General features: G+C 43.7%; 1 protein-coding gene across 2 annotated transcripts in view; it reads left to right on the top strand.

Annotated features, from left to right (window-relative positions):
- The first annotated feature begins 1,731 nt into the window (after positions 1-1,731).
- The window catches only part of GALM (galactose mutarotase), a 67,330-nt gene continuing 45,062 nt past the window's right edge, over positions 1,732-23,999 (top strand). The window contains exons 1-3 of one of the 2 annotated variants that reach the window (XR_014839576.1): positions 1,732-1,978; positions 11,725-11,879; positions 18,755-18,961. Coding sequence is in view for 1 of the 2 variants with exons in the window: in NM_214406.1 (NP_999571.1) it covers positions 1,789-1,978; positions 11,725-11,879; positions 18,755-18,961 (552 nt within the window). In the remaining variant the exon portion in view is untranslated. 2 annotated transcript variants of the gene reach the window in all.

Raw genomic sequence — 23,999 nt, 5'->3', positions numbered from 1 at the left:
CAGCATTGCCAAGAGGGCTTATGTATGAATCAGCCGTAAATGTTAAGTGGGCTGATGAGGGTTGCAGAGTTTATGAGAATTCTGATGAAGCAGCACTAAGAGTGTCTGTCAGTTATTGTACGAGTGTGGTGCAGTCTATAATTTGACTTGTTTAGGTCTTTTTGTTATTATATATTATGCTTCACTGAAGCTTGTTGCAAGCTCTCTTTTTCCTTTGCTATCAGAATTGCCCTGCTTCATGAATGAAAATTGAGGCTTTGTGGCAAGAATGTTAAATATTCCTTCAAACTCCAAATATGGAAAGGGCTGAGAGATGGTTATGTTTTATTAGCATCTGATTCCAGGAACATGATCCCAGTTCTCCTAATTTCCTAGTCATAGATGAATTTTGGTGTTCACCACGGTCTAGTTGGATCCCCTTTAAAGTACCTAGGAACCAGATCAAAGTGATGAGTATGCAGATGGTCAAGTAAAACGTTGTCAGGCTTCCAGAATCTTCCCTGTTCCAAGGCTCAGTACTATCTGGACAGATTTAGCAAAGAAATACATTTACTGTATTTTATCTGACAATATTATTAAGGCCTTTGGTAGCTCTATCTTAGTCCTGTACCATCAGAGGGGGGAAAAAAAATCTGAGATTAGTCATCAAAACCTGGAGCAATACTTCTCAGAGTCTGGTCCCAGATAAACTACAGTAGACTAACCTGAGGAATCTGTGAAAAAAGTAGATTACTGAGTTTCACCCTCGACTCACAGAAACAGAAATTCCAGGAATGAGCCTGGGGATATGCATTTTTGATGCTTTTGAGGCACATCAAAGCATTAAAGGATTATTTAATGTCTTTCTTCTCCCAGCAGTACATACGCAAAGCCTTTTTCTGCTTGTAGAAAGGAGATAATAAAAGTACAGTATCTGACATTAATGATGTCCTTAATAAATATTCATCCTTAATCCTTTCTTAAAGGAACTTTGGGCTTCAGGAACAAGAGTGGGTGTATAACCAAGGTCCTTTCCCAGTCCCCTGAAGGAAAGAAAGTCAGAGGCCACCTTTGTTCACCTCCATATAAACTAGGCCCTAATCCATCTAGACATGACCCTCTCCGGGCTAGCAGTCAGGAGAGCCTCTGGGCAGTGGCTCCAGCAATACATGTTGAGAGCTGTTTGTGTGGCAAGCAGAATGGATCTTCAGTCAGTGTGCAGAGAAACCTGCAATTATTTACCCCTTCTCTTAATTACTACTGTAATTCTTTCCCTTCTGGATCAAAGAGTTAAAAATCAAAATTCCACACACAACCTCCCACATTTCCACCCCCCTCCCCACTCTTCCTAATTTTAATCTCTGCATTTTCCAGCATTTTATCTGAAAGTCAGTCACGATTAATGAACAGATCACTGCACGTTGAGAACCTTGTGCCAGAAAACGGGGTAGAATCCAGCAGACTCAAGATTTGGGTTTAGAAAGACTACAGGCCCCAACATGCAAGTTCCCCTTTCAAAGACTACCATTCCCAACATGCAGTGCAGTCAGGGTTAGCAAAGGAAAAGAACTGGCTGGAAATTCCCAGCTTAGTAGGAAATTTTGCCTTGGTGCCACCCTCAGGCAAAGGAATGATTTCGAAAGGCCCCGGAGGATATTTTTCGCTGAAGTGGTCACTCCCTAAATCCCGGCAAGGAAGGGGAGGAGTCTGATCCCTGTCCCTCCCCTTCTCCAGTAAACTTCTGCCGCTCTAGGTTTGGCGGCGGGAGTTCGAGGGACCTGGAGCAACTACACACCCCAAGCTTTCCTAATGGTTTCAGTTACAAGATCCGTGTTTGGAGACCTCCCCTCGGGGGCAGGGACGGTGGAAAAGTTCCAGCTGCAATCAGACCAGCTGAGAGTGGACATCATCTCCTGGGGCTGCACCATCACGGCCCTGGAGGTCAAAGACAGGCAGGGCAGAGCCTCAGACGTGGTGCTTGGCTTTGCTGAATTGAAAGGTGGGTTGGATTCCGCCCCGGGCTGCGGAGGGGCCCCAGGCCCATCCGTTAACACCGCCTCACACTGGAGACTCGCGCTGCAGGGATGCGGGGCCGAAGGGAAGTACTGAGGAGTGCTTGGATCTGACTCACTCACTGTGTTGCGATCTAATGTTTGGAAAAAACGAACTGCTGTAGGACTTGGTCTCTGGTTGTACATTCAGGCCTTTGTCTTAATTTTTAGAAAGTCAGTTGAGGGTAAAATAAAACTGCAGCAACTCTGGAATGATCTTTGAACTGCTTGATCTCTGAGGGTGAGAGGAAAGTGCAGGCCGGAGGGGGTGTGGCTCCCAGTTCTTCCCTTGTGCCCTTTTTGAAGAAGGAAAAAATTAAAAGACATGCGTCTTCTACTTCCTTCTTGTTTAGATTCTCTTCGAGGTCTGGTGGTTTCAGAAATGCTCCATAACATAAGCTCAGCAGGTGCAAACAGCTTATCTGCTTTCGTCTGTGGGTACAGTGTCCCGCACCCCTTGGCTGATCAATACCCATATTGTCAAGAAAAGAGTCTCTTTGTAACTGGGATGGATTTTATTTTGTGGGAATCTGTAGGCAATTAAAAAATGTGTTAATTCATTCAGACACTGTTGAATCAGTTATCTGATCAGCGAGAAAGACAAGGTCCCCACCCTCATGGAAATTGCAATTTATTTTTTAATTTTTTTTCTTTTTTTTTTTTAGGGCTGCACCTGAGGCATATGGAGATTCCCAGGCTAGGAGTCGAATCGGAGCTACAGCTATGCCACAGCCACAGCCATGCTAGATCCAAGCTGAGCCTGTGACCTACATGACAGCTCATGGCAACGCCAGATCCTTAACCCACTGAGCAAGGCCAGGGATCAAACCTGAAACTTCATGGTTCCTAGTTGCATTCGTTTCCATTGCACCACGATAGGAACTCCAGAACTTGCAATTTAGATGTGGAGATAGACCTTAGCCAAAAAATTGCACAAATAAATAGTTACAACTGCACTTTGATCAGGGCAAAGGAAAATGGGCATAGTGCTTGCTATTTCTTGGCACACCTGAGTAGCTAGACAGAAAAGGAGGTCTGAAAGTTGGCAAAAGGCAAATGCTTGAGAATTAATTCTCTGCTCCTTGGTAGGGGCTTGGACAAAATTTGTAAGAGAGGAGGTTTGGGGTTTTCCTTCAGGTGTCTGGTTCTTTAGATATGTAACATGGCTCATGGTTGGAGATCAACAGAAAATTGAGAGTATTGGTTTTCCCTTAAGAGACTGAAATTGGCTTCCTATTTCCTTAACAAAATATATCACGAGTATTCCTGAGGATTCTATTCCTTGCCCTCTGGTTGATTGTCTTTTTTTTTTTTTTTTGTCTTTTTTTGTCTTTTGTTGTTGTTATTGTTGCTATTTTTTGGGCCGCTCCCGCGGCATATGGAGGTTCCCAGGCTAGGGGTTGAATCGGAGCTGTAGCCTCTGGCCTACGCCAGAGCCACAGCAACGCTGGATCCGAGCCGCGTCTGCAACCTACACCACAGCTCACAGCAACGCTGGATCCTTAACCCACTGAGCAAGGGCAGGGACCGAACCCGCAACCTCATGGTTCCTAGTCGGATTCGTTAACCACTGCGCCACGACGGGAACTCCTGGTTGATTGTCTTTAACTGCTTTGGAGCCTCCACAACTTGGCTTGGAGAAGATAACATAACCTTCAGCAGAATTTCTTTTGTAATTTCAGCAAGTTTATTAGAGGACACTCACTAGTAGGAAGCTGCAGGGGCTGGGAAAAATCAGCTTTACTTCCCCTTGCTCTCCACATCCCCTTCAGGTGTTCATATCTTCTGTCTTCAGAGTCAGAAGGCAAGAGAGTTGACAAGTGACAAAAGAGTCTTTTTTTTTTTTTCGTCCCGTGCCTGTGGCACGTGGAAGTTTCCCTGGGCCAGGGATTGAACCTGTGCCACAGCAGCAACCCTGACCACTGCAGTAATAATGCTGGATCCTTAACCCACTGCGCCATAAGAGAACTCCAAAAGAGGATTCTTTAGAATCATTTTTTGCTGAGTCACCTCTCTCTGTTAGAAGCATAACCATCTGCTAAGGCCAAAACAGAATCACAAAGAGATAACTTGACCAGTATAAAATTGCCCAGTGGAGTTGAAGGAGAATTGGAGAGAGAACCTAGAATTTCTGAGCCAGTAGAGCATTGGCGATGATAAGCTTTGAGCAACTGACTTATCAGCATATTAACTACCTCCCCCATATGTTACACACACACATTCATACACACACTTCCTAATCATTTTATTCCTTTTTTTTTTTTTTTTTTTTTTTGGTCTCTTTAAGGCCGCACAGGTGGCATGTGGAGGTTCCGAGGCTAGGAGTCAAATCTGAGCTACAGCTTCCTGCCACAGCCACAGCCACAGCAACTCAGGATCTGAGTGGTGTCTGCGACCACAGATCACAGCCAAAATGGGATCTTTAACCCACTGAGTGAAGCCAGGGATCCAACCCACATTCTCATGGATCCTAGTCAGGCTGTTAACCGCTGAGCCACGAGGGGAACTCCCAACTCATTTTAATTCTCTTTTTTTTTTTTTTTTTGTCTTTTGTCTTTTTGTTGTTGTTGTTGCTATTTTTTGGGCCGCTCCCGGGGCATATGGAGGTTCCCAGGCTAGGGGTTGAATCGGAGCTGTAGCCACCGGCCTACGCCAGAGCCACAGCAATGCGGGATCCAAGCCGCGTCTGCAACCTACACCACAGCTCACGGCAACGCCGGATCCTTAACCCACTGAGCAAGGGCAGGGACTGAACCCGCAACCTCATGGTTCCTAGTCGGATTCGTTAACCACTGCACCATGACGGGAACTCCTCATTTTAATTCTGATTTAAGAGTCACATAGATCTTTTTAAAATTAAACTATACCTGATTTCGCAATTAAAGTATAGCTATTCACAAGCATAGCTGATTCTCCATTATGGTGTATCCCAGGAGATTGAATATAATTCCCTGTGCTATACAGTAGGACCTCATTGCTTATCCATTCTAAATGTAATTGCATCTACTAACCCAAACTCCCAGTCCATCCTATTCCCTCCTCCCTCCCCCTTGGCGACTGCAAGTCTCTTCTCTTGTCTGTGAGTCTATTTCTGTTTTTTGTTTATTTGTTTGTTTTTTATGGCTGCAACTGTGGCATATTGAAGTTCCCGGGCCACCTCTACTGCAGCTGGGGCAATGCCATATCCTTTTAATCCACAGTGCTGGGCCGGGGATTGAACCCACGCATCCACAGCCACCCCCTACAGTTAGATTCCTAACCCATTACCACAGCAGGGAATCCCTCTTTCTGTTTTGCAGATGGATTCATTTGTCATGTTTTATATCGTCATATGAATCTTCTTTTTGGAATTCATATGAATCATGTGCCATGATGACATGGCACCTGGGAAGCACCAGTTTCTTTTTTTTTTTTTTTTAATTTAATTGGAATATAGTTGACTTACAAAGTTACTTGTACAGCAAAGCAAGTCAGTTATACATATACATATATCCATTCCTTTTGGATTCTTTTCCTATATGTTATTACACAGTATTGAGTAAAGTTCCCTGTGTATACAGTAGGTCCTTGTTATCCATCTATTTTATATATGGTAGTGTATATATATCAATCCCAACTCCCCACCACCACATTTCCCCTTTGGTAAACATAAATTTGGTTTCACAATCTTTGAGTCTGTTCCTGTTTTGTAAATTCTATTGTATCATTTCTATTAGATTCTACATATTAATGATATTATATGATATGTCTTTCTCTGTCTGACTTACTTCTCTTCACCTTATTTCCACGTCCATCCGTGTTGCTTCAAATGGCATTATTTCATGCTTTTTTATGACTAAGTAATATTCCATTGTATATATGTACCGCATTGTCTTTATCCAGTCTTCTGTTAATGGGCATTTAGATGTTGCTTTCATGTCTTGGCTATTGTAGATAGTGCTACGTTGAACATAGGGGTGCATGTATCTTTTCAAATTATGGTTTTCTCTGGATATATGCCCAAGAGTGGGATTGCTAAGGTCATATGGTAGTTCTATATTTAGTTTTTTTTTTTTTTTTTTTTCGTCATTTCTTGGGCCGCTTCCTGCAGCATATGGAGGTTCCCAGGCTAGGGGTTGAATTGGAGCTGTAGCCACTGGCCTACACCAGAACCACAGCAACGCTGGATCCGAGCCGCGTCTGCAACCTACACCACAGCTCATGGCAACGCCAGATCCTTAACACACTGAGCAAGCCCAGGGATCGAACCCACAACCTCATGGTTCCTAGTCAGATTCGTTAACCACTGAGCCACTACGGGAACTCGTATATTTAGTTTTTTAAGAAACTTCCATACTGTTCTCCATAGTGGTTGTGCAGCACCGGTTTCTTATTAGGCATACAAGTGCTAATTTTGTGAGGGCATTAATACAGTTGTCTCTGTGAGTCTATAAGTCTTGTGGGAGCCTAAGTGAAAGAAAATATTATCCCCAAATGTTCTTAATAGGGAGAGAAAAAAATAGATCCCCTCAGATTACAATGGTCTAGCTTGTATTGATGGTATTGCTCTCCATGTCATGAACCTCTCTTGAGAAAGTTGAATAGCATTTTCTTGCTGGGATGCATCACCGGCGCCATTAAATGCCAGGTCAAATCAAAACATCTAAAATATCCTAGGTGCTAGATTAAGACAGACATTTTCAATCCTATGCTATAATTTAGATAATTTAATTATTTTAAAAGGAGCACAAGCTGTTTTCAAAAGAGAAAAAAGCCTTCAGAATATCAAATAAAGGCTTTTCTTTTTCTTTCTTTCTTTTTTTCCCCCCCGCTTTTTAGGGTTGCACTTGTGGCATATGGAGGTTCCCAGGCTAGGAGTCAAATCAGAGCTGTAGCTGCTGGCCACAGCAACACCAGATCCAAGCTGTATCTTGGATCCAGCGTTGCTGTGAGCTGTGATATAGGTCGAAGACAGCTCGGGATCCTGCATTGCTGTGGCTCTGGTGTAGGCCAGTGGCTACAGCTCCAATTCAACCCCTAGCCTGGGAACCTCCATATGCTGCAGGAAGCGGCCCTAGAAAAAGGCAAAAAGACAAAAGAAAAAAAAAAAAAAGACTTCATATGTGTCACTACAGGAAGCATAATTGTCTCAATCAGAATAGTGTGAAATAGTGGTCTGCTACTTTTTTGATCAGTTCTAATCTATTAAAGCCCATGTTGGATAACTGAATCACCTTGTTGACAGCAGAAATTATCACAACATTGTAAATCAACTATACTTCAATGAAACGTTCAAAAATGAAAAAGTAAACAAATAAAACCCATGTTAAGTAGTTCCTACTGTGGAACAGTGAGTTAAGGATCTGGCCTTGTTTCTGAGGCAGCACAGTTTCAATCACTGGCCCAGGAACTTGCATGTGCCATGGGTATGGCCATAAAAAAAAAAGAAAAGAAAACATGTTACGAAATTGGTGACAGAAATTGTCTTTAAGAAGGACTCTGGGCAGTTGGGGTACAAGGATAGGAAGGAGGCTTAATTTTCACTGTATAGTCTTTTAAAATGTCTGAATATGTAAGTATTATATAAACAAACTGAGGTAAATAATTTAAAGCAATTAGATGACAGAGTAAGGGGTTATCTTAATATTACCATGCCCCAAAGAAGTTATGAGCCAGGGGGAAGAGCTAAACATGGATAATCCCATGAGACATGGTCCTTTTGTAATTGCCAGGTTAGATGTGAATGGTCTCCAATTTCCCAGATAGATTATATAAACTACTTGGATGATGGCCGTGACTAGAAGTCAGAATGGTTCAATTTCTCCCTGGGAAAATGAGATCGGTAGAATTCTGAAGAGGCAAATCATATGATCTCTTAATTATAGGCTACAAAAATCAGTAGTGCCTCCTGTGAGATTTTTTCTGCCATTTTTTGTACTGAAAATACAAAAAAATGACAGAATATTTCTAATGTTTTCTTTCTTTTTTCTTTTTGTCTTTTGTCCTTTTAGGGCCACACCTGCGGCACATGGAAGTTCCCAGGCTAGGGGTCTAATTGGAGCTGTTGCTGCCGGCCTACACCATAGCTCACAGCAACGCTGGATCCTTAACCCACTGAGCAAGGCCGGGGATTGAACCCGCAAGGGATCGAACCCGCAACCTCATGGTTCCTAGTCAGATTAGTTTCTGCTGTGCCGTGACGGGAACTCCTTTTTTTTTTTTTTTTTTTTTTTGTCTTTTTTGCTATTTCTTTGGGCCGCTCCCTCAGCATATGGAGGTTCCCAGGCTAGGGGTCGAATTGGAGCCGTAGCCACTGGCCTACACCAGCGCCACAGCAACGCGGGATCCGAGCCACGTCTGCAACCTACACCACAGCTCACGGCAACGCCGGATCGTCAACCCACTGAGCAAGGGCAGGGACCGAACCCGCAACCTCATGGTTCCTAGTCAGATTTGTTAACCACTGCGCCACGACGGGACCGGGAACTCCTTTTTTAATGTTTTTTCATCTGCTTGTTCCACCTGCAATCATTATGACTTCTTTCAAAACCCGTGATGAGAATATTTGCTTATAAACCCCAGGTATAAATAACCTACCTATACAATCAATGTGATTCCTTCCCCTTCATCTGCCGCCAGCTACCACCAACGCCCAGCTATTACTGCCCATGAGAGCCATTATGGAAAGATTAGAAAAAAATAAACTTAGTGCTTTTAGAAAACTTGAGTTATAGGAAAGGGTGGAAGGAAAAGTGAAGAGTTTAGGGGCTGCAGTTTAATATTACAGATGCCCAAGAGTGTCCTTTTAGGAGCATTGAGGATTCCTAGTATGTTTTTTTTTTTTTATTCTATCTTTTTTTATGGCCACATGCACCTGTGGCATATGGAAGTTTCCAGACTAGGGGTCAATTGTGGTAACGTTGGATCCTTAACCCACTGAGCAAAGCCAGGGATCAAACCCGCATCCTCATGGATACTAGTTGGGTTCTTAACCTTCTGAGCCACAATGGGAATGCATATTTTTATTTTTATTTTTGGCCGCATCCACAGCATGCAGAAGTTCCCAGGCCAGGGGTTAAACCCATGCCACAGCAGTGATAGTGGAAGATCCTTAACCTGCTGAGCCACCAGGGAACTCCTTTTTATTTTTTTCTTCTTTTTGAGGACTCCTAGTTTAAATCTCTGCTTTGTCCCTTAAAGTTGTGTGACCTTGAGCAAGTTATTAACCTCTCTAGACCTGTTTCATCACCTGAAACAAATGGGCAAAGATTAAACATGCTGTTGGCTGTGAAGGCATCTGACTATAGTGAACAACTAATAATTTTAATCTCCTCTCCCTCCTTTGCCCCCAAATATCTTCCCTCATACCCTTTGACCTTTTAATTTCACTTTGTTAACACTACAAAAAATGGCATGGATATTCATGTCCCCATATTCATCTGGGACAACCAGCAGCCACTTAAAAATATATAAAATGTTTGGAATGCTTAAAGTGCTTGTCAGTTAAACTTGTGTTTGTTTTCCTCGAAAAGCAAAAAGAAAGTCATTCAAGGTATGGAGGTTTTGACTGAGAATTGTGGGCAATTTTATTTGAGACTTTATGGCACTCTTGCTAAAATCTGAGCTGTCTAAGGTGGGTGTCACAACTGGGCCCCTTGGGATGTTAGAGGAGTGGGAAGGGCCATACCCTGTGGTTAAGCATTTATATATATGTATGACTGGGTCACTTTTGCTATACGGCAGAAATTGGCACAACATTGTAAATCAACTATAATCAAGAGAAAAGTTACAAAACAGTATGTATAGTTTCATTCTCTTTATGTAGATTGTATATATGCTTGTGTATTTGTTTGTGCTTATATGTAGTTAATTTAAAAAACAAAAACAAGCAATTGGAAGGGTATATCCCAAACTCTTCCCAGTGATTATCACTGGGAAGGAGAGGAGTTGAGACGTGAAGGGGAGGGCTTCCATGTTTTATTCTTTATTAAAGTTACCAGATTTAGCAAATAAAAATACAGGACACCCAATTAAATTTGAGTTTCAGATAAACAATGAATATGTTTTATGTGTATGTCATGTATGATAATATGGACATACTTATGCTAAAAATTATTCACTATCTGAAACTCAGATTTAACTGGGAATCCTGTGTTTCCTCTGAAAAGCCTACTATCTCTCCCTCTCTCTCTCTTTTTTTTTTTTTTTTGCTTTTTTGGGCCACACCTATAGCATATGGAGGTTCCCAGGCTAGGGGTCAAATCAGAGCTACAGCTGCTGGCCTATGCCACAGCGACACCAGATCTGTGCCACATCTGTGACCTATGCCACAGCAACGCCAGATCCTTAGCCTACTGAGTGAGGTCAGGGCTTGAACCCGCATCCTCATGTTTGCTAGTCAGATTCGTTTCCACGAAGCCACGACAGGAATTCCTGGAAAGCCTACTCTTTATACTTGTGTACTTAATGCTCATAATGGGATATTTTCATGCACTAATTTTATGTTTTGTTTTTGTTTTTTGCTTTTTAGGGCCATACCCGCAGCATATGGAGGTTCCCAGACCAGGGGTCAAATTGGAGCTACAGCAGCCGGCCACAGCCTCAGCCACACCAGATCTGAGCCTCGTCTGTGATCTACACCACAGCTCATGGCAACGCCGGAGCCTTAACCCACTGAGCGAGGCCAGGGATCAAACCCATAACCTCATGGTTCCTAGTCGGATTTGTTTCTGCTGCGCCATGATGGGAACGCCACTAGTTGTATGTTTTTTTAAAAATCAAAAGAAAAAGAAGCATAAGATAGTCTCTTTTCAAGATCACACAAAATATAATTTTTAGTTAAGAAAATTGACCTCAAAGCAGATTACAAAGCATCATGTATGTGTGAAGACTCCAGTTTTATATAGTAAGAAAAACACAGGAGTTCCCGTCGTGGCGCAGTGGTTAACGAATCCGCCTAGGAACCAAGAGGTTGAGGGTTCGGTCCCTGCCCTTGCTCAGTGGGTTGACGATCCGGCATTGCTGTGAGCTGTGGTGTAGGTTGCAGCTCGGATCTCACGTTGCTGTAGCTCTGGAGTAGGCCGGAGGCTATAGCTCCGATCTGACCCCTAGTCTGGGAATCTCCATATGCCGCGGGAGCGGCCCAAGAAATCGCAAAAAGACAAAAAAAAAAAAAAAAAAGAAAGAAAACGAAAAACACATGCAGAGTTCCCAACTGCGGCACAGTGGGTTAATGATCCGGCTTGTCTCTGTGGAGGTGCTGGTTCAATCTCCTGCCTGATGCAGTGGGTTAAGGATCCGACGTTGCTGCAGCTGTTGTGTAGGTCACAGCTCTGGCTCAGATTTGATTCCTGGCCTGGGAACTGCCACGTGCGCAGGGGCAGCCATGGTGTCGGGGTGGGGTGAAGCACATACACACATATACTAAAAGATGGAAGGATGGACATAAGAATATTAGCAGTCATTTTACCCTAGTGATGACATCAGGATGATTTAAGTTTCTTCTCTGTGTTTTAGAATGTTCTTTTAAATGTTCCTAAAGAACATGACTTGCTTTTGGAAGGGGAAAAGGTCATGTGCAAAACACCATTTTTCCTTGCCTCCTTGCCATTGTGGGTATGCCCAAGTTGTTAGTCCCTGCAGTTTCCCTCAGAAGAAGTGGTGTCCTCATCTTTGCTTTGAAGTTTTATAAAACAGTCATCCCATGTCCTTGCAGAGTACCTCCAAAAACATCCCTACTTTGGAGCAGTGGTTGGCAGAGTGGCAAACCGAATTGCCAAAGGAACATTCACATTGGATGGGAAGGAGTATAAGCTGGCCATCAACAACGGGCCCAACAGCCTGCATGGAGGAGTCAGAGGATTTGATAAGGTGAGTCAGAGGCATTGGACAGAGTCCTCACCTGGCACACTTCACTAAGTACCTCGAAGCACACCTTCTATTTTCTAGGCACAATCCTAGGCCCTAGAGCAAATGTATGGTAAGGTTATAGAGGAAAAAAGCTGCTCCTGTGGTTTGGAGAAGCAGATGTCCTGGCTCTATTCCAGAACCCATCCTTTTCTAGCTCATCTGACTGTAATAAGCAGGGGAGCCCCAAGTGAAAGGACGACAGCACTTGACTTAGAAAAAGCAGGGTACGCCTTTCTCACAGTTTTGGGATCAGAGAGTTAGGTTGCCCTTAGGCACAGAAAAGTGGGTTAAAAATAATACCCACCACTTGCTGCTCAAGGCATTTGCATGTACTGTTTCCCACTCTTACTGGAACCCTTTATTATCACCAAGTGAGAAATCTGAGGCTCTGAAAGACCACCCAACTCCTAAGTTGGAATGCCTGACCCAAAGCCCTCATTCCTGTACTACAACTGCTGGTGTCCTCCATGGCTGCCGTAGGTGCCCACAGACCAGTACACGCCTTGTATCCGTCTATGAGCCCCCTTCTCACATCCAGGCCTACCCTTCCCCTGAAGCGCCTCGTGCTTCCAAATCACTTCAGAATCTCTCCAGTTCCCCCTTTCCATGTTAAAACTCCATTCCCCAGGTGAATCCCTAGAAAACAGCTTCTAGAGAACAAATAGAAAAAAATAGCTTCTTCCTGAGGTAGGAATGTCTGGCCTCCTGATTCCTAGCTGGGTGGGGATCTGCAGGGTAATCCCAGTAACTCTTGTACTTGTCTAATTTCTGAGAGATATTTTGGTACTTAGCTAGCCTTTAAATTATACCACCCAGGTAATTTCCTAGAGAAGAGCCAGAGAAGACAGGAACATGTATGGCTGTTAAGAAGCAGAATTTTGGGAGTTCCCATTGTGGTTTAGCGGTAACAAATCTGGTAACAAATCCAACTAGTATTCCATGAGGACACGGTTTCAATCCCTGGCCTCCCTTGGTAGGTTAAAGATACAGTGTTGCTGTGGGCTGTGGTGTAGGTCGCAGGCACAGCTTGGATCCCACATTGCTATGGCTGTGGTTGTGGCTGGCAGCTTTAGCTCTGATTCGATGCCTAGCCTGGGAACTTCTGTGTGCCTTGTGGGTACAGACCTTAAAAAAAAAAAAAATCACAATTTCTTCTTTTCTGCCTCTTATCACTGCCTGTCCTGTTGAAGGAAGTTGGTTACTCTCTGTTTCCCGTGCCCTACCAGCTTCCTGTCTGCGGCTTAGAGCCAGACTTCCCAGTATTCCCTTTTCCTCTGTGATGGGACTCCTCATGCCTGGAAGGCATGAAGGCAGAGGGTAGCCTTTCTCCTGGCAAAATTAGGACAGAGGTTCTCTGGAATATGTCAGGTCCATGGATAGACCCCAGCCAGAGGAAGTTAGGCCCAGCTCTGTTTGGCCAGGGGTCTTCAGAGGAGCTTCAGCACCTTGTTTTAACTTGGTCCTGCTGCCTCTGGTCCACTGTTGTATTTTGTGTGGTGTTGCTTAATGGGTATGCCCCGTAAGAAGAAACATAGCAAGACAGTAAGGATACATGTCCTTCAATGCAGTGTGTCTGCTGGGCCGCTTCTTTGTTTTTTTTTTTTTTTTTGTCTTTTTGCCATTTCTTGGGCCGCTCCCGCGGCACATGGAGGTTCCCAGGCTAGGGGTCTTTTCGGAGCTGTAGCTGCCAGCCCACGCCAGAGCCACAGCAACGCGGGATCCGAGCCGCATCTGCGACCTACACCACAGCTCACGGCAACACCGGATCGTTAACCCACTGAGCAAAGGCAGGGATCGAACCTGCAACCCCATGGTTCCTAGTCAGATTCGTTAACCACTGCGCCACGACGGGAACTCCTGGGCCGCTTCTTTGAATGCTGGAACATAATAGGATGGGGATCCACTCCAGCAGAATGAGAGCCAGACACACAAGTAACAGTTATAGGCAACAAGCCCCATGATACGGATGCTGAGGGTATGCTATAGGAACTGGGTATGGACAAACTAATAGCAACTACGGAGGCAGAATTTGAACTGCCCTTGAAAAAAAGAACACTTCATTTAGTAATTGGATGCTGGAGAGAATGTCTGTGTAACAGCCTGTAGAGGGGTGGGGAAATAACTGGAATATAATTATGGAGCTATTGAGAGTTTTTGGGTACTAGGGGTTTGTTTCTGTTTTTATTTTGTTTGTTTGGCTGCATCTGAGGCATGCAGAAGTTCCTGAGCCAGGGATTGAACCTGCAGCGCCGCAGCAGTGACAACACCGGACCCTTAACCCGCTGAGCCACCAGGGAACTACAGGGCACTGGGTTTTCATGTAGCAACATGAGCAGTATCACATGAACTTTATTTTGGGTTGTATTTGATCTCAACAACTACTGAATGATTACTAATTTGAAAGTACATGTTTTTCTATTTATAAAAACATTTTTTTTTAAAGATGAAATTTTCAGCACTTTTTTTTAAAAGATGCAATTTGAGTAAACTGACAGGACTAGAATTGTAAGGAGATCTTGAGATGCAAATTTGGAAATTTTCAGGAAATTTGGAAATTACAAGGTCAGAGAAATCCTCACATGAATAGCAATTATACTTTCCACAGAATTATTCGTACCTGATAAAATTGATTTATACAAAATCTTTCCGTTGTATCCTTCCTCTGAAGGAGAAAAACTAGGTTGCAAATGAAGACTATTTTATTTCAAATATTTTATTCCTAAATTTTCCATTTAGGGGATTTCTTTTTCTTTTCCTTTTTTTTTTTTTTTTTTTTTTTTTTTTGCTTTTTAGGGCTGCACCCACGGCCTATAGAGGTTCCCAGGCCAGGGGTCAAATTGGAGCTACAGCTGCCGGCCACAGCCTCAGCCACACCAGATCTGAGCCTTGTCTGTGACCTATACACAGCTCATGGCAATGCCAGATCCTTAACCCACTGAGCAAGGCCCAGGGATCGAACCTGCAACCTCATTTTTCCTAGTTGGATTCGTTTCCGCTGTGCCATGATGGGAACGCCTCTTTCTCTTTTTTAAATCACACACATACCAGGCTTTATATTTTAAGTGTCTTAAAAGTTCAATATTTCCGGGAGATAATTAGGGTGTAAAATTAATTTTTTAATAAGGTCAGTGAATTTGTTTCAAATACCAGCTGCTTTCACTATAGGTGAAGGCAGAGACCTCTGTTCCCACTGGGCTTCCCTTCCTGGCAAATGCAGTCAGTGAGAGAGAGCCAGACCACGCAGGAGTGGATGGGCAGAGCCTGGGCTCGTGGGCTGTTCTTGTGGCCTACAGAAGTTATGATCTCCCAACTCTATTTATTTATTTATATTTTTATTTTGTCTTTTTTGGAGGGGGGGCAGTACCTGTGGCATGTGGAGGTTCCCAGGCTAGGGGTCGAATCGGAGCTGTAGCTGCCACCCTATGCCACAGGTACAGCAACACCAGTTCCGAGCCATTGGCTGTGCGCATGGCATGCAGGAGGTCCTGAGCCAGGGACTGAACTCTTGCCATGGCAGTGACCCATGCCACAGCAGTGACAATGCTGAATCTTTTCATTTTTTTATTTTTTGTCTTTTTAGGGGTGCACCTGCGCATCTGGAAGTTCCCAGATTAGGGGTGGAATTGGAGCTGTAGCTGCTAGGCTGCACCACAGCCACAGCAACACTGGATTCAAGCTGAGTCTGTGACCTACACTGCAGCTCATGGCAATGCTGGACCCTTGACCTATTGAGCAAGGCCAGGGATCGAACCTTCGTCCTCTTGGTTGCTAGTCAGATTCGTTTCCACTGAGCCATGAGGGGACCTCCCCAACTCTATTCAGAATGATAGTGTTTGGCCTCAACTCTGCTATTGAAAATGAAGACTGGAATACAACATTCACTGAAAGTAAGATGGGGGATAGTATAGACTGTCAGGCTACATTTGAAACCCAGCTCTGTCACTAATTACATATATGACTTTAAACACGATTTTTTTTTCCCCTTTAAACAGTTGCATGAAATGTGAAAGGGTTCTACTCCATCCCCTGGAATGTGGGAGGTGGAAGTGGGCAAGTTAACTGCGCTGACCTCAATTTTCTCATCTGCAAAATTGGAGTAATTGTATTAGCTGGAGCCATGTGAAATTGCCAGTATTTAACAGTTTTGACCTACAAAGATGGTAATTTCATTTGGTTCAACCACATCCTTACCTTATAAAATGATTTGTGTAAAGCACCAGGTCAGTGGCTGGTGAGTACCCAACAAATAGAGGTCTCATGTCTGCAAAGGATCCCTTTGCTAGTGACCCCAGAGCACCCTGCAGGAACTGGGGGGCCACCTCATCCTCTGATGGCATAGAATAAGGGAGCAGGCTCAGGATTAGACCACTTGATTCAAATCCACTGTCTTACTAGCTGTGTGACCTGAGACAAGCGATTTATTCTTTCTGAGCCTCCACTTTCTCATCTTTAAATGAGGGTAATGGCACTACTTTAAGTCAGCCCTGAGACAGATAATATAGCGTCTGCGAGTTTCTAGCAAAGTGCCTGGACTCATAATGGGCACTCAATAAATGTTGATTTTCCTTCCTCAAGTGTAATTTTGAAGCCTCTAAAGCAGAGTAGAGAGAAACTGCTGTTAATCCAAGATTCTTTTTTTTTTTTTTTTTTTTTTTTTTTTTTTTGTCTTTTTGCTATTTCTTGGGCTGCTCCCGCGGCATATGGAGGTTCCCAAGCTAGTGGTCTAACCGGAGCTGTAGCCTCCGGCCTACTCCAGAGCCACAGCAACGCGGGATCCGAGCCGCGTCTGCAACCTACACCACAGCTCACGGCAACGCCGGATCGTTAACCCACTGAGCAAGGGCAGGGACCGAACCCACAATCTCATGGTTCCTAGTCGGATTCGTTAACCACTGCGCCACGACGGGAACTCCTGGGACTGATTTTTTAAGATTATTTTTTAAAATTATATTCGCAGATATTGCTGTGTGACATTTATCTGAATGGGAAGCCGTGATAAAATATATATATCAGAGTTCCTTGAGGGCCTAGCAGTTAGAATCAGCGTTGTCAGAGTTCCCATCATGGTTCAGCGGTAACAAACCTGACAGTATCCATAAGGACTTGGGTTTGATCCCTGGCCCCGATCAGTGGGTTAAGGATCCGGCATTGCCGTGAACTGTGGTATAGGTCACAGACTTGGCTAGAATCCAGCATTGCTGTGGCTGTGATGTAGCCCAGTGGCTACAGCTCCAATTCTACCCTTAGTCTGGGAACTTCCATATGTAGCAGGTGTGACCCTAAAAAGACAAAAAATAAAAAAAATGAAAAGATTCACCATTGTCACTGCTGTGGCATGGGTCACTGCCATGGCAAGAGTTCAATCCCTGGCTCAGGACCTCCTGCATGCCATGGGCACAGCCAATTATCTATCTATCTATCTATCTATCTATCTATCTATCTATCTATCTATCTATCTACCTACCTACCTACCTAAGAAGGTGAAGAAAATATAGTAGACACATGTATAAATTTAGAACGAAAGAGTATGGGGAATGTGAATAGGTAAAGGAAAAAAAATTTTCTCTCAAAAGCCACTTTCTGTATAAAAGAAAATTTTAGAATAATTAAAATCTGGAGTTCCCATTGTGGCTCAGTGGTTAGCGAACCCAACTAGTAACCATGAGGTTACGGGTTTGATCTCTGGCCTTTCTCAGTGGGTTAAGGACCCAGCGTTGCCGTGAGCTGTGGTGTAGGTTGCAGATGCAGCCCAGATCCTGAGTTGCTGTGGCTGCGGCTGGTGGCTACAGCTCTGATTCGACCCCTATCCTGGGAACCTCCATATGCTATGGGTGCGGCCCATGAAAGACAAAAAAAAAAAAAAAAAAAAAAAAAAAAAAGAATTAAAATCCAAGCTATTATTCAAACATCTTAAAGATTAGATAACCATTTCTCTTCCTAGAATAAGTCGTCTTTAAGTACATATTTAAAAATTTTTTGGAGTTCCCATTGTGACTCAGTGGGGAAAGAAGCCAACTACTATCCATGAGGATGCGTGTTCAATCCCTGGCCTTGCTCAGTGGATTAAGGATCTATCTGGTAGGAGCTGTGGTGTATGTTGCAGACATGGCACGGATCCTGAGTTGCTGTGGCTATGGCATAGGCCGGCTGCTGCAGCTCCAATTAAACCCTAGCCTGGGAAATTCTCTATGCTGCATGTGTGGCCCTAAAAAGCAAAAGAAATAAAATAGTTTCAAGAGTACTACATGGTGATTCACAATTTTTAAAGGTTATACTAAATTTAAAGTTATTATAAAATATTGGAGCTCCCATCGTGGCGCAGTGGTTAACAAATCCGACTAGAAACCATGAGTTTGCAGGTTTGATCCCTGGCCTTGCTTAGTGGATTAAGGATCCCGCATTACCTTGAGCTGTGGTGTAGCTCGCAGACTCGGCTCGGATCCTGTGTTGCTGTGGCTCTGGTGTATGCCGGCGGCAACAGCTCCGATTGGACCCCTAGCCTGGGAACCTCCATATGCTGCGGGAGCGGCCCAAGAAAAGGCAAAAAGACAAAAAAAAAAAAAAGATAAAATAAAATATTGGCTATCTTCCCCATGCTGTACAATATATCCCTGTAGTTTATGTATTTTATGTATAGTAGCTTGTACCTTTAATATAACCCTACCCCTATGATAACCCCACTGGTAGCCACTAATTTGTTCTCTATATGAGTCTGTTTCTGTTTTGTTATATTCACTAGTTTATTTTTCACATTCCAAGTTGTTTCTAAATATTGAAATGTGGCATTTAGCTTGGGCTTGGAGTGACTAAACAACTTTGAAAACACTTTCTTCCAGGTCCTCTGGACCCCTCGGGTGCTGTCAAATGGCATCGAGTTCTCGAGGGTCAGTCCAGATGGTGAGGAAGGCTACCCTGGAGAGTTAAAAGTCTGGGTGACATACACGCTGGATGGTGGGGAGCTCGTGGTCAACTATCGAGCACAGGCCAGTCAGACCACCCCAGTCAATCTGACCAACCACTCTTATTTCAACCTGGCGGGCCAGGTAGGTGAACTTGCCTCTGCTTACCTGCTATAGTGTAAAGTGTCATTTTCTCTTTTCCCCTGCAATGCGCTTTGCGGAATGACCTGGGCAAGAGGCTGGAGAAACTCAGTATGGAATTACTCTGGCAATGGGGTCACCCCTGTGATGAGGAAAGTCCCCAGCAAAGCTTCTGGCTCATAGTAGGTGTTCAACAAATGGAAGTTATAGGAAAATGAGTAAAATGTGCTGCCTCATGTGAACAGACAAGTCACTGGCTATTTTAAGAACTCCCTCTCATCTCACATAAATATGCTTATGTTTTCTTCCTCTATTCCACTCCTACCTGCTCCAAAAAATTACTTCCAATTAGGGCACTTTCCACCCTTGGATCCCCAAAAATGTGCTTAGCCCAGCTCCTTTAGATATGCTGCCAGTATTTGTCTTGCTCACATTGTACAGCCCACCCTGAGAATGGTGTGGAGACAGTGACAGCCCCTCTTAGGTAATTCCCTCTAAACTACCTCATTCCCTCCTAATGGTAGTATTTCAGCTGTTTGAGGAAGCTGTTACATGAGACAGAATCAAAAGCTTAGCTAAACTCTGTAGCTTCTGTCTCTGACTTCCTCTTCATCTGAAGAGTTTGTCATTGTTCAATACACCAGAATCACTTTGGCATCATTTCCTACCACAAGATGAAGTTCACAGCCAACTAGTAATATCTTGCACTTTTACACTTTTTAGGTGTTTGCTGATGATCTGCTGATTTTTTTCCAGGATCTTTTCAAATAGCATGAGTTAATTGGTTCTTACATCATTTCCAAAGTTCTTCCTTTGAAAATAAGAAAGGTGATTCTTCACTTCCTTTTTCGTTAACTTCAAGAACTTTCACCCTCCTTCTTGAGATCTTAAAGAGAGACCAAAAAACAAAAACGAAACAAACATGCCTAAACATAAGAGGTTATGCAATCATGGGCATAAAGACACCCAGTTTTTAAAATAAGTTCAGAATGAAACTTTGGAGAAATAGAACAAAATAATAATGGTTTTATATATGGGTAGTATGTCATGGTGATTATTCACTATTTTCCACATTTTTATCTACTCAAGACATCTTATTTTATAACCAGGGGTTGGTCTAAAGGAACAGATTCAGAAATAGAGAAGTTAGACTTGAAGTATTAGATCTGCCAACATGTTCAAGTGAAGGAGATAAAACGGGAACATGTGAACATAGAATCACTAAGGCTCTTTCTATTTACCTGAAAGGAGGACCTTCCTGACCAGAATTTTCCCCCCTTTCAAGCCTACAAGGACTTGGAGTGACAGGTATTTCTGAATTTCTTTCCAGAGGCTGAATGTTTTCCCAGGTCATAGACCTGTCCCACAAGGGTGGTCAGGGTCAACTCCCTTCTGTGTGCTGTCTCAGCAACTGCAGCTCAAATCTGCAGCCACTAGCTTCAGGCAGAGGGTGGGTGGGGACCACCAGCCTTTTGGAGCACCCAGGTAAGCGTTGATGGGCAGTCATTGGGCCTGGAGTCAAGGGGTCTCTCTGCGTTTTCAGAACATCTCTTGCCCTACCCTCCCTATGTGTCTTAAACCCTCCCCAGGGAAATAGCTCAAAATTGGATATTTAAAGTAGTCAGCGCATCTTATATATATTTTTTTAAATTTAATAAGCCGTATTTTTGTCCTACTCAGGGTCAGACTTTGACTCATTGCTTCTAAGTTTGAGTGTTAGAGGCCTAAGGGGAAAAAGGTATTATGTTTATCAAAGAATGGAAAAGGCATGTAGGTTGCACTTTGGTTGGGGTTTTTTTTGGGGGGGGGGCTGTTCCTTTCCTATCTAACACAAAACTGGGAGAACTTTTTTTTTTAACTGAAACTTTGCTTAAAGAGCTATGAAAGCAGGCCTGGGGCAATTTGAGATGAAAAGCAATAGCTATGGTTCTTGTATGACTGAGTAGGTATGTCTTCAAGGACCCAAGTTGTTCCATGATTCCATTCTGCTTCTTTATGTTATGGCTTTTGTCCTCAGGCTTATCCTCTCATGGTCAAAAGGTGGCTGCCACAGCTCCAGAAGCCACTTCTTCATATAGTCACATCCAGAGATTTAAAAAAGGACTTGATCTGTTTTTCATATCTCCAATGTTCTATTTTTAAGAATAAGGAAAACTTTACCCAGAAGCTCCTCGGCAGACTTCCCCTCATATTTTGTTGGCCAGAAGTATGTCTTATGCTCCGCATAACCCAATCACCAGGAAGGGCATTAGACCACCCTGGTGGGCTCAGACAAATCAAAGTTTGCCCTCAGGCCCAAGGTGGGGGTCCTTTCCCTGAATATATCCTCACATAGGATAAATCAATGTCAGTGTTCTGCCAGGGGAAAGAGAGTTTGCTAATAGGGAGGTGAGATGACTTTTGGGTAGTAACCATAGTGTCTGTAGCATCCTGCTAGCAGTGATAAGAGCTGAATTAAGGCAGTGGTAGTGACAATGGACAAAAAGTCTTTAAAGCCCCAACCAAACCACAGTGAGCTCTATAAGTGGTTAATGTTACAAACAGCAGCAGCTAAGCAAAGTTAACCAAAGCAAACACTGAACTCAGAGATGGGTCTCAGTTCTGTCTGTGAATCAGCATGCCTTGCCAAGTTTTCATCAGCCTGGAAAGGAAAAGAATCCAACAGTAATATTCCATCAGAATAGATCATTACATTACTCCGTGTCAGAAGAGTCATATAATGAAAACTGTACTTCCTTTACTGAAGGAATGTTACTGCTGTTTAGTGATCCATTGATCAAGAGAGTGTGTGCCTAGTCAGTATTCCTTTCCTTCTCCTTTCAGCTTCTTCTTAACATTTTGGGGTTTTTTGTCTGTTTGTTTGGGCTGTACCCACGACACATGGAGGTTCCCAGGCTAGGGGTCAAATCAGAATTGTAGCCACTGGTCTATGCCACAGCCTCAGCAACCTGGGATCCGACCTACACCACAGCTGATGGCAATGCCAGATCCTTACCCCACTGAGCGAGGCCAGGGATCGAACCCGAGTCCTCATGGATGCTAGTTGGGTTTGTTAACCACTGAGCCATGAAGGGAACTCCCTTCCAAACATTTTGGACTCAACTTATTGGTGTGTGATTTTCATATTGAATCATTTTCTTCCTGCCCTAGTACCAAAAAACAGACAGAAAAATGAAATTCCTAAGAAGCTCCATTTATAATAGTAAAACAAAGAAATTCCTCCAAAGTCTATCAACAGGAAAGTAGATACACAAATTGTGATATAATCATAGAATGGAATACTACTCAACCTTGAACTGAGCATTGAATAGATAGAGCCAAAGAAACAGTTAGTCCCAGAGCTCTCTTAGGTGCTGGCAGTATCCTGAGGGATGATGGCAGTAGGGAGATGATGACATTAGGGAGAGCCACACAGAGAGGCCTTGCTAGGCAGGGGTACAGTCTCCTCCCATTTTGGACCTGCCTTCCCAGGTCAGATCAGGGACCAAACAAGTGTCTAGGATAGTGGGGGCTGAGGAGGTACCTCTGCCTCAGCCTTGTCTTCCACACACTCTTACCCCTGTCCAGCACTTATCTGCTGGGAAGCTACAAGAGAATCATAGTTCTTCAGAAACAGCCTCCTGGTAGTGTAAATAAACCAGTTTCTGTCATATGTAGACATTGATTCTCATGGCCTCTAAAATCGTGATCTTTTTCCTCAGGACAACTCCATTTGATGGTGTGGAGCTAAGTCTTCTGATGGTGGAATATATTTTCAGTTAACCCAGAGGGCTCTGCCTCTCTGCTTACTTTTCAGAAACCCCGCAGAGCCTTTAGTTTAGCTTTGCTCAGGGTTTCGTTGAGAAGATTGCTTCAGCACTGTTGACCTTTTGAGCCAGATAATTCTTTGTTGTGCAGGTGGGGAGGCTGTCCGGTGCATAGTAGGCTCTTTAGTAGAATTCTTGGCCTCTTCTCACAACTACTTCTCTGGTGGCCTTACCACCCCCAGGCATGACCATCAAAAATGTCTTGAGATATCTGTGGGGCAAAATCATCCCCAGTGGAAAACTGCTGGTTTGGTTTAGTTTTGAGCTTTCATTCAGCAAAAGCCCTCACCTGGTTTCCTTTCCACATCATCTGCTGTGAAGCTTTAAAATACTGCTATTAAGCATGATGGAGGACAATGTGAGAAAAAGAATGTATATATGTATGTGTGACTGAGTCACTTCGCTGTGCAGTAAAAAACTGACAACACTGTACACCAACTACAATGGAAAAAATAAAAATCACTTAAAAATAAAAAATAATAAAATAAAAATAAAATAAAATACTGCTATTAAAATAGAATCCTTTTTATTAGAAACATATATGTGTATTTTCCGGTTTGCAAGCAGCAAAACATGTCTTTACTGAACAAGAACCCTGGACAAAAACAGGGGCATCATCAGCCCAGTTTTACACCAAAGGAAATGAGATTCTAGAAGGTTTAGTGACTTCCCTGGGCCACTCATTGAGAACTGGAACTGGACCCTAGGCCTTTCTGACCACTCCGTGTACCAGCCTTTGACTCTACCAGGAGGGCATCTTTTTTTTTTTTTTTTTTTTTTTTTTTGGTCATTTCTTGGGCCGCTCCCATGGCATATGGAGGTTCCCAGGCTAGGGGTCGAATTGGAACTGTAGCCACCGGCTTACACCAGAGCCACAGCAACGTGGGATCCGAGCCGTGTCTGCAACCTACACCACAGCTCACGGCAACACCGGATCCTTAACCCACTGAGTAAGGCCAGGGATCGAACCCACAACCTCATGGTTCCTAGTCGGATTCGTTAACCACTGAGCCACGACGGGAACTCCCAGGCTGCATCTTTATGGAGGAGATGGGACTCCAGTTCTGACTCCTGGGCTTCTGCCACGTGGCAGGGAGTAGGTCCTCTGGGTGGGAAGTAGGCCAGAGAAAGGGTGATGTGGGCCACCCCCAGTGAGCCTGGAGGTGATGCTTTGGCTGTCCAGCACCTGTGTTTACAGGTCACTGGCCCTTGCTCTTTTTTTTTGCCTGGCAAGT

The sequence above is a fragment of the Sus scrofa genome, chromosome 3, assembly GCF_054392235.1.
Source record: "Sus scrofa isolate SSC_HxYL_T2T_F1_AM1 chromosome 3, Sscrofa_HxYL_maternal_Yorkshire_Landrace_v2.0, whole genome shotgun sequence".
Classification (NCBI taxonomy): Eukaryota; Metazoa; Chordata; class Mammalia; order Artiodactyla; family Suidae; genus Sus; species Sus scrofa.
Note: the sequence above shows the minus strand (reverse complement) of the source record. Positions and strands in the feature narration are given on the sequence as shown.